The 11816-nt window shown below is 36.2% G+C and overlaps 1 protein-coding gene across 2 annotated transcripts in view; it reads right to left on the minus strand.

Annotated features, from left to right (window-relative positions):
• Positions 1–8251: 8251 nt before the first annotated feature.
• The window catches only part of GYG2 (glycogenin 2), a 49610-nt gene continuing 46045 nt past the window's right edge, over positions 8252–11816 (minus strand). Inside the window, exons 9-10 of one of the 2 annotated variants that reach the window (XM_027842437.1) lie at positions 11679–11786; positions 8252–8859 (exon numbers count right to left, since the gene is read on the minus strand). In XM_027842437.1, coding sequence (XP_027698238.1) covers positions 8698–8859; positions 11679–11786 — 270 coding nt within the window. In that variant the 3' untranslated portion in view covers positions 8252–8697. The remainder of the gene's footprint in view (positions 8860–11678; positions 11787–11816) is intronic. The other variant, XM_027842438.1, reaches the window with a different exon arrangement.

Consider the following 11816-nt stretch of genomic DNA (forward strand, 5'->3'; position numbering starts at 1 on the left):
TGCCATCTTGGCACCAGAAGAACCAAGCTGTTTGTTAATCATCACCAACTCTTCTTCTGACCACATCATTTGCTTGCTCAGTCATCTTCAGTGGATCCCTATTACCTCCATGATAAATCACACAAATTTAAATCCTTCTTCACAGTCTTTTGGCCTTCATTTCCAGATGAATTTCACATTTCTTTTCTTCATGCAGTTTATATTCCATCTAACTTGGTCCCCTGGCTCTTCTCTGAACTCTATATTCTATCTCTTATTTGCGAGCCTCAGCACAAGCTGTTTCTCTTTCTTGAAACATATTCCCTCCACCTCTCGGAACCTCTAGCTTCCTTCAAGCTTCAAATCACGTTCTGCTCCTACCAAAAGCCTTGTTAATAGTCCCTTCCCTCCTTGACCCCTATTGATCTCTTGGATATCTAAAGATTTTATTCCTCCAGTAGAATGAAAGATCCTTGAAGTGAGGGACTGTTCCTTGGTTTTGCATAACAGACCTTCATAATGCCCACTGAATTGAATTTATATGTCATGGCCCTACCCACCACAGGCATTTGGCTTTGTCCCGGGGCACCAGTATTTAGAAAGTTAGCTTCTTCCCCTTCCTACCTATAATAACTTCCACAGCCTGACTCAAGGGAGCTTTGACTGTTCAAGCAATGACCCTCAGCCTGCCACCTCTAGGATTTCATTGCTGCGGTACGCTCTCCTAGGGCCTGACTTTCCCCCCACTCCCATCAGGACATGGGGTGACCCATCTGAGGGATGGAAGCCCCTTACTGCGTTTGTGATGATATTGGTATTCTCTGCCACCCCTGCCCTGCCAGTCCCTCCCCCACCTCACATTGATTTGCCCTAGGCTAGAAAGTTCCATTATTGTTGCTATAAAGGGAAGAGAAGCAATTTTGTGGTTAATTTACTTTATTCAGTTTACACTCACTTTTTTTTGTAATGTTACTTTACTATCCTATCTTTTAGTTCCCAGAAAAGTATTAAACAAAAATTTTATCATATGGCTTTTGAATGTGTAGTTTCCAGCATTTCATTTATTTTTTTCCCCTCTTATTCAGGAGAAAAACCTGTGCTATTGTTTGCTTACTGCCTATGTTATCAGATGAAGTGTTTTCTTCTGTTAACCTTTAGTCTTAGGCTATTCTGTTCTTTCTGACAGACTGCTTGCTACTGGAACTTTCCAATGAGATGCTTTCAATGTCTAGATACAGTTTCTTTGGAACCTCTGCTTATATCAGCAGCTATGTAGCCTCTCCTTTGCAGAAAAGTTCAGTTCTTTTAGCTAGAATTTCGGGACTATAGTATCCACCAAGCTAGGCAATCAACAAAAATTATCTGAAGCCTTTAGGCTTAAATTAAGTCTGTCTTTTGAATGTCTTCTGGATACTTTTTATGGTTTCTCAGTCTAAATTTTTATCTGAGTTATGGGGTTGAAATCTTTTTAATTCCTATAATACCTTCGGATTACTAACCTGTATCCTCTTTAAATAACCCCAAGCCTCCATTTAGCAAAACTAGAAAGAAGCTGGATGAATTGGGGTGAAGAATTTATTTTCAAACCCCATCGTATCCCTGCAACATGGGAATCATGTCCATGCAAGTCAACTCAAAAAAGACTTAAAAAGAGATAGGTGGGTTTTGTAAAACTAATACACTTTGCTCCATTTTCCACATGCAACCTGAATAGCTGTGAGACCTACCAAAAAAAAAAAACCCAACTACTTTTTATTTGTACAGTCCATGGATCTTTTTTTTTTTAATTTCAAAATATAAAGATTTCAGTTACCCATTTGGGAGACCAGAAAATGCTTTACTACTCACATTATATAGAAATTTACTACTTTTTTTTCATGATGGTGAGACATTTCCCAAACATCTTAAAAGATTCTGTATAAATATGAATGTTCTTAAATTCTTAGAAACAATAAAGAGCAAAAATTCTCCAAATTTTTGTCATCTCAGATTCTGAGCATGAAAATACCTCGAAAACCTTTTAGGGACATGAAATATTGTAAAATGCTACAATCTTAGTGGACTGACTTTCATCTAGTATTTAAATACCTTTTATCATCATCCAATTGATGTCAGGAGTTGGTACAAGTAATAAAATAAACTCTCTATATAGTTATAAGATGATTCACTTATAAGTTCTACTAAATTCCTGATATTTATTGGTTTGTTCGATTGGTTTATTGGTTTAAATTAGGATCTGGAGATTAGCATTTTCAAATTGAGATTTTTTTTCAGCATGTGATTTTAAAATTTCATGCTACAAGTTTAAAAGTAAAATTAGAGCCCTCAGTAGATGTTGCAATCAGATCTAATATGAAATGCAAATGTAGCAGGGAATGGAGAGGTATGGGAAGCAGAGAACGACTGGCCAATGTGGGACCTATTTTCAAGGATTTGCCCTTCCTTGGGGGTTATACAGAGCATGTTCAGATATTCCCTGCCTTATTTTGAATCTAACATTCAGAACTTTTGAAATGTGTTTCCAGCCATGCACGACTTAGGAGTTGGTATTTAATGATGATTTAAAAAAAAAAAAAAATCTTCTAATTGGCTACAGAGCTAAAAAGAACTTTTAGATGGCTTGAGAAGGTGGGGAGGTGACACAGTGCTGAACCTGGAATCAGAAAGGCCCGAGTTCAAATCTGGCCTCAGATACTTTCTAAGTGGGTCACGCTAGGTAAGTCACTCATCTCTATTTGCTTCAGTTTCCTCTGTAAACTGTAAACTGAGGATAATAATAACACTTAACTCACAGATTGTTGTGAGGATCAAATAGCATAATAGTTGTAAGGTATTTAGCACAGTTCCTGGCACATTGTAGGTGCTTAAAATAAATGCTTATTTTTTTTCCTAAAGAGGTGCTGAACTGAGTGGGGAGGAACTGCTGATCACTCACTCTCTTTTCCTTTTTGTCAATGATTAAAGCAAAGACTGCTATGAGCTTCCAAGTCAGGGGATCAATCTCTTACCTGGCTACCATGTGTCCATGAACACATGATGTCTCTATTTCTCTTGTATTTACTTTTCTTTCTTTGCTGTCGATGCATCTAAGTGGCCTCGTGAGTTCAGGAGATGTGGAGGACCCATCAGAGATTCCACTGACCACTGTATTTGGTAGCAGACTCCACTGGATCCAAAAGCAGTAGCCACAGGAGTCAGGTAATGGAGTATCAACCTTGAGATGGACATGCTCAGTAATAGGTCTTGTAAGGGCTAGACGGATTGCAGAGTGGCCTAACCTATGAGTAACCACATCTGGCAATAATTGGTGTTTACCCTTTCCCTGAAACGTGACTGGAAAGGGGGGGGGGGGGGAAAGGGCCAGAGTGGCCTTCAGAGCAGTAGTGGATAATAAAGGATGTGCCTGCAGATGTATATGAAAAAAAAAAAGCCACCCTAGATAACAACAGCTTCAGGGACTGTGACCCTACATAACAAAAATAAGTGTTGTCTCTTTGCTATACATGTACCTCACCACTACTGTACCTTAATTTTGAGCCCACTACCTATGCCCAGGGACTTTTGGTGGATAAGGAGAAAGTAGACCTGCAGTTTGGAAGAATTGTTCTGTAAACATTTGTTCTTGCTACTTCTCAGTAAATCCATTTTCTAAAACCTAATGTAATTCATCTGATTCTGATTAATAATGGGGAGCACACCAGTGAGAGCCATTGAGCAGGACCCAGCTCCTCAGATGTAGCAACTGTCCTACAGGGACTTGACCTGCCAATGCAAAAGGAAGTAGAGAAGCATAGCTCTAAAGGGAATGCAACACAAGAATGAGGCCAACAGTTAAAGAAGAAAACTGCTGCTGCCTCTTCTATCTTCTTGACTCTAAAAGTGAACACTTCAAAAATTCAGTGCTTATCCTGCTTCTCTTCTCTCTACACTCTTACATGGATGTCTCTTCATCCTCTGCACCAATGACTCACAATCATGTATCTCCAACTCTGCACTAATTTTAAATCTCTGCTTACTGAACATCCACATTTAAATGTCCTGCCATGACCTCAAATCCAACATCTTAATAATTAAACAGTATCCCCCCAAAATGGATGTCCAATTCTATCACTGCTATCATGATTCTCCCTATTATATAGGCCCCTAATTTCAGACATTTCTTTAAGTATATGTATTATTCTCTGAATATAGGGAACCAAGGTGAGGAACTCACAATCACCAAGCATGGTTATTCTTTCTTCAGTTTTCTTGCATCCAACCATCAATCCATCCCTTCCTTCCACTGCTATCACTGGAGTTCAGGTCTTTTTTTGACCTCATTCCAAACTGGTTTCCTTGTCTTCAGGTTCACCACACTCCAGTCCATTCTTTGTACTAACATTGGATTAATCTTCCTAAAATACTTCTCATGTGATGTCTGAACATTCCATAGCTACCACTTGCCTAAAGGAGCCTTGAGTTCATAAAGTTGTTTTTTAAAAACACACATACATACATGTATGTATGTATATACACATATAGATATATACACTTACATATACACATATACATATACACATATACATATACGCAAATACATATACACATACACATATAGATATATACATGCATATACACATGTGTACATAAATATATATAACTGTATTTCAATATAATTTGTTTCCTATATGATCCTATGTATTTTATTTTAAGCATTATTCAGAGAAAAGGGATCCATAGACTTCACCAATCTACCAAAGGCATCTATGACACACACAAAAAACTGAATGATCCTGAGATCCATATAGATCAAGGAGACACCATGCAGTTGATTTGGGGCTACACACATGCACAAACACACACATACATACATACATACATACAAAGAGAAAATAGGATAGTGATGATAATAGGTGGCGAATGAATTAAACAGATAATAAATTCTATCAAGTTAAGAACCCCTAGCCTTATGCATTATTTCTAAACTCTTTGGCCTACCATTCAAGGATCTCTACAACCTGACCCCAGTCTACCTTTTCCACCTCCCTCTACTACCCTACATGAATCCCTTGCTTCAATCATGCCTCCTTATTCATTATTGCTTTAAATCTGTTGGAATACTGTCTCCATACCTTTGTATATTGAAATGCCATCATTTTCTACCTATATGGAGTTACTCATTTCAAGTCCTAGCTGAAGTCCTTAACCTCCATAAAGATTAATTCTTTTATCTCCTCAAACTTGATAGAACTTACTGTTTAATTCATTTACCACCAATCATCATATATTATCTTATTTTGTGAAAGTATATATGTGTGTATGGCCCCAAACCAGATTCATGGGGTGCTGTCTCCTTGACCTGCATGGATCTCGAATCATCCCAAACTATTCTCAGTTTCTCTCTCTCTCTCTCTGTCACACACACACACACACACACACACACACACAGGCCAAATATTGTTAATTCCAACTCCACAACATTTTTCACAACTGTCCCCTTCATCACACTCACATAACCATCACCCTAGTTTATGTACTCAACCTCCTCTCACCTAGATTATAATAGCCTCATATTTAGACTCCTTGCTTTACGTCTTTCTCCTCTTCTCTTCCACATGGTTGCCACAAGAATCATCCTAAAGCACAAGTCTGAGAACAGATAAGATGATATACATAAAAGTGCAAACATTAAAGCTCTATTTAAAAATTATCTTTATCACTCCCCTGTTTAAGAATGCCAATGGTGCTCTATTGCTTCTATTACAAACTCTCCAGTATGGTATTTAAAGCCCTTCATAATGTGACCTGACTTTCCTGATTCATTTCATACGATTACCCTTGGCACGTTCTGTGTTTCAACCAAACCAGGCTTCTACCTCTTCCCCAAACTTGGCATCCCATCTCTTGCCTCCATGTCTCTCTCCACAAGGCCCCATGTCTAAAATACACTGCTTCCTTGCCTCTGCCACCTCTTAGGATAATGCCTAACTTCACAGAAGGCTCAAATCATATTCCACCTCCTATGGGAAAACTTTCTTGGAAACTTCTCTTAGGAAAATTCTCCCCATCTTGTTAGCAATCTACTCCACTCTCAAATTATTATGTATACACCTTAGCCCCCAATAGAATGTAAATTCCTTAAAGGCAGGAATTTTATTTTAATTTCTCTTTCAATAATGAGTACCTGGCATATACCAGGCAATTAATATATGCTCATTGGAGTGGATTTCCATATAATAGACAAGTAACAATTTATGTTGAGCTATTAGAAAATGCTTAGAAAGTTAACCAGCGCTTAAAAGTAAAAATGAATGAGAGAAGAAAGAAGAACCAGGGATAGTTTATGGCCTCCTTTATGAAACTTTCCCATACCACCAGGAAAGGATCAGAAAGGAATAGGATAAGATAAGCAAACACAGCATGCTGGATTGCTGTCAGAATGCTATAAAAGGTGTAGTAAAGATGGATACCCTCACAAACAGTGGTGGAATAACATCTTGCTCCTTTGGAGGAAAATGGTAACATGTGCAGTGGGCTAATTAATTTTAAAAGAATAAAATCCTATCTTAAAATACCTTATAATAAAATGGATTTAGTGACACTTTCTATTGAATCATATTTTTGTGTACATGAAGAACTTACCTACAACATATATCTCCTTATTTCACTGAAATGCTGTGGAATATGTATTGTCCCCAACACCAGAATAATTAATATATCAGGGTCCTTCTGAACTTCCTTATGTCTATATAGAGCCATCCAAAATATGTGTAAATATAAAAATTTGAAAGGCATTATTGGAAAGACATGAGCTTTCTCAGGTGGGTATCATTTGAAAAATAAGCACTTTTAGATATTTTATTTCTAGAAGCAGTTATGAAAAATTCATTTAATATGTGTTTGCTTATTTTTTTTATTTGGAGAATTTGGAAATGTGTAATAAAACTGCTTCCCTTTGAACATAAAACATCATCCTGTATTCCCAGGACACACATGCAAAGCACAAACAAGTAGATTATACAAGCTTTAAATGGGAACAGTTCAAAAGAGATTAAAAATCCTGATGCTAATAGAGAGCACAGCAAGATTGACCTGCACAGTTTAATTTGTACCAGAGGACAGTTTAGCTGTCTCTGTTGACACACATTCCCAAAGACAAAAGAAGCCGAGCATAAAGCTAGTTCACTTAACTCCACATTTTATGTGTTTCACCTCATTTGTTAGATTTAGATCTATTTTCACCCACTGTTCAATAACATAACACACAATATTTGCATTCCTTTCTCAAACAATTAGTACTGGTGGACTTCCAATAATATTATATCACCAGTTCTATATTTGCCACACAACACATGCCCTTTTAAAATTATTTTTAAATAGACTTTCACTAATCAATATGCATATGGTACTAGCAAGGACTACTGGGTCAGCCATCATTCAGTCATAAGCAGAAAAGAAGCTTCTAAATCCTACTTCCTTAGATAAACTGATGCCCTAACAGAAAAGAGTTATTTCAAAGTTCATTTGGATCTCCCTGACCCAGAACCAAACAACTTCAGGGAGATTTGAAATGTTTTCAAATATATTGATTCAATTAAAACACCACAGGATACAGGTGAACTTCCCAGCTCCTCCAAAATATATGGCAAACTAGTCATTCATTTTTCAGCAGACATGATAAATAAGCCACTAAAATTTTCAAAAATTTATTCCCCCTCTCTTTTCAATAGGGTGAATTCCCTGGCTATTATGATGAATGTGCCTGGTCAGTAACAGTGGTCATAAGAAATGTAACAACATCCATTGTAGGTTCATGAAATACAAATTCTTTTGAGAACTTCTCATAAAATTGAGCAATCAGTCTCATAAAACTGAGAATTCCTTTGAATCTATTGAAAGAGTTTATAGAGCACCATGATTAAATAAGTTAGTTAAAACTGAGGTAGTGAGTCTTAGATATATATTGATAAGGGGAGGAGGGAAGAGAGACAATTTAACAGACACTATAAATTTACTTTTCTTTAAGCATTTCAGGTATTGCCACAATAAGTTGTTCTATGGAAAACTGAAATAAAATATGAGTTCTTCAGAAACACTATGCCAATTCTTCTACATAACACTAAAGAGACTCTTTTATGAGACCTCTCTATGTGGTATGTTCAGAATCTGAGTTCCTGGCAGAGACATTAAAAAAGTTCATGAGATCTTAAAACTGAAAGTGAAATTAAAAAGGTGAGTTACTGAAATTTAACTTAACCATATAGGAATAGATCCATTTATCATCAAGCTTTCCCATATATCATCAACTGCATCTCCTACCATTATTACAGAAATGTGAACAGCAAGACTTGATGTATGATTTTCAACTATACTAAGCATCTATATTTTTGCCCCTGAATAGGTCTATATTTTAGGTATCCTTCCTGTTATAATACATACTGTTACCAAAAAGTCTATATTTATTCTCAATCATTTTGCTGGCAAGATTAAGTGAGGTACAGATCTAATAGTGAAAACTAGAAGTTATTTATCTTGGGTCACCTAGGCATTTCAAGCTAGACTTGAATTTTCTGCACTACTTGTTTTTAGGCACTCAAGTTGGCTGAAAATAAATAGAGGCACATCATTTAAAAGGCCTTCCCCATTACTAAGGGCCAGAAGAGACTTTTTGTCATTTCACAGAAGCATGAACATAATGACAATGACATTTCCACTAGAATACAGACACAACTGACAAGACTACTGTAAAAATCTATCCAATTTTTCCTGGATACGTGCAAAGGCATCTTTTCCCATGTAGTCCACACGCCCTTCTTCCCATTTCCTCCTTTCGTCTTCTGCACTGGGTTCCTTGACTTTCTGTTGAATGGAAAGCTCTGCTACAGAAAAGGCTAAATCCACCTAAAAGAAATAAGATGACAAAAATCAGCATTTTTTTTCTGTTGATCACAACAAGGAATTCTACTCTTAAAGCACACTTATGAAGAAAGTCTTCTTGCAGGATCATATTTATTGACTGGATTTTTTAAAGACCACAAAATTATATATTTGCCAGCTTCTCTTAAGCATTTTAGTGATTTACATAGCAAATTTTTTTTCTAGAATAGTATTTGACTTACTATTCCTCAAAACTATATACAGAGACACATGGAGATACATATATATATATATATATAGATAGACAGATAGATATATCTATATATATAGTAACTTTAAACTCAGGAAATAACCTCAGACTTGTAGAAAAGAAATTTTTTTTTATGTGTCTATATGAATATAAAATCCTATAATATACTCTCAGATTGTTTGATAAGAAAAATTGAATCATATGGATTCTCTTATTCTAATAATGTTGCTACTTCCTCATCAAGTTGTATGAGAAAGAAAAAGAAAAAAAGGAAGCAGAAACATATGTGATAGATGTCTTTCACAGGTCCTGCTGTTGACAATATTATTATCTAATGATGTAAGAGTATAAATATAAAATGTGTAACTTTAGTTCCTTTGGAATTGTACACATATTCAATTTCTTCTCTGCTTGATACCCGTGACTATTATTAACAAAACTTGGTACTATTTATGCCTCTGTCTCTATAATTAAAGATGCTTTAGTTAGGATGGAGATGTTCAAGTTCTGAAAGTCAGGGATCTTCATGGCTTGTCAACTGTTGGAAAATGCAAAGTATAATTCCTGGTTCGGGGATTGCAAAAGGTCTTCCCTGATGAGCATCACCTGCAATTTCAATAAAATTAGTATATGTGGACTTTAGATTTATTCCCATGTTCCCTGATAGTACTAGATCACACAGTAAGCCAACACCAACTGTTATTCAAGTGAATTAAGTAAAGTAGGATTATTCAATCAATCAATAATCATTTATTAAATCTCTGCTATGAGACAGGCAACAAGGCACTGGAAGTGCAAAGACAAAAATAAAATGGTTCCTGCCCTCAAGGAGTTTAAGATCTCTCTACCTAATTTATTACACTACAAAATACTACACACACACACACACACACACACACACACACACACACGCACACACACACTGACATATATCATTTATCAAGTCAGCAACAAATGCACTTGGGAGGAGAAAAACAATATCCCTCAGTTATCAATCCCATAACTTTAAATCAAATGATGGAAATTATGCTCCAGTAATGGCTCTGATAACAGCTTTCATAGCCCTTGTACTCATAGAATCATAGATTCACATCTAGAAAAGAACTGAATGCACAGGGAAAATGAGGAAGCCCCGGGAGTTTAAGTGCTTTGCTTAACATCACAGAGATGGTCAGTGGCAGAACCAGGATTTGAACTTTTGGAATTAGAATCTAGAACATTTTCACTTCACCACACCGTGTTCTTTAACTAAGCAAAAATCTTATTTGTCCAAAGGTTTTTTCTTGCTCCAGGTTAGAAAGAGTGGGTTTCAAAAGGAGGAAGAAAATCAAAAGCACCAGTAGTGGGTCACAAAGATTAAACTGGCATTCAATATATTGGCAAAATAAATACTAATCCCTCATTTCGCAAAATGAATATAAGGGCTTGAAATATATTAATGGAACTCATAAAATTCTATTCCAAGAGTTCCAGGACATTTGAGTCAAAGGAATTTTGGTGGAAAAGAAAAGAAAAATTAAAGATGTTCCTTGCCAAAAAACTGCTACATCTAAGGAATATTTTTGAAACTTAAATGATTTTATACTTTATATTTTAGGGACTGAATGTTTCTTTAGAATTAACATTCTCCTAGGTTCTTAGTTTCATCATCTACAGCAGCCTAGGGCCTATGGAACACAGAACACAGACTGGAAATATCTTTCATAGAAGAAGCTACTATTAAAAGATCACCCGGATTGTTGTTTACAAGAAGTTCCACTCCAAATTTACTTTAATCTCAACTATGAGTTCAGCTCCCTGTCTGCACTTTCTCTGTTCTTTATCATTTAACCAAGAACCTAAGTGTATTAGAACCTCACAAAAAGAATGCTAAAAACATGGTCCCTGTTCTCGGAGTAGGAATATAATTCTCAAGAATTCTTCCTTAAGAAAGAAAAATACAAAATAACACACATTTTATTTGACTCTTAAAGAAGCATTCCTTTATCTTTGCCAGTCTACATCTCTCCATGTCTGAAAAATATTAGACTAATTTGTAATCAGACACTCATCATTACAGAATGAATGAACTTACATATTTATCACATTAGAAGATGCAATACTGTCCCCTCCAAACAATAATAAACCCAACTCCTAACTTTTCTTTATTTAATATACTTTTACCATATTATTTTAGAAGTAAATATAATTGTCACATGCTGAATTATTTATATATTCAACAATTAGGCCATGCAACAAATCAGCTACCTTGGAGCAGCTAGGTGGCGCAGGAGATAGAGCTCCGGCCTCGGAGTCAGGAGGATCTGAGTTCAAATCCGACCTCAGACACTTGAAACTTACTAGCTGTGTGACCTGGGCAAGTCACTTAACCCCCATTGCCTCACCAAAACAACAACAACAAAAAAAAACCAAAAAAAAAAAACCACCAAATCTGCTACCTGAAGGGAAATCTTTACTGGAGACAGGAATCTGCTATTAAAGGGGAAACTGGCATGCTCTCATTTTAGTGATGTAAGAAGAAAAAAATAACATCAGCAAAACTGATTCATCAGGCGTATTAGACAATGTGGAACATAAAGTTTGCATATATCACCTCCAAATTGTGTAGAGGAACAGAGTCACTGGTAAACTGTGCAGATGGTTCATTGTTTGGCTCCAGGAAACACTCAGGAGAATTGGGTTCCTCTTTATGGACTGGCTGCTAAGAATATAACCATTTTTCCATTAGTTA

Source organism: Vombatus ursinus, unplaced genomic scaffold (genome assembly GCF_900497805.2).
Source record: "Vombatus ursinus unplaced genomic scaffold, bare-nosed wombat genome assembly UNPS02014872.1, whole genome shotgun sequence".
Taxonomy (NCBI): Eukaryota; Metazoa; Chordata; class Mammalia; order Diprotodontia; family Vombatidae; genus Vombatus; species Vombatus ursinus.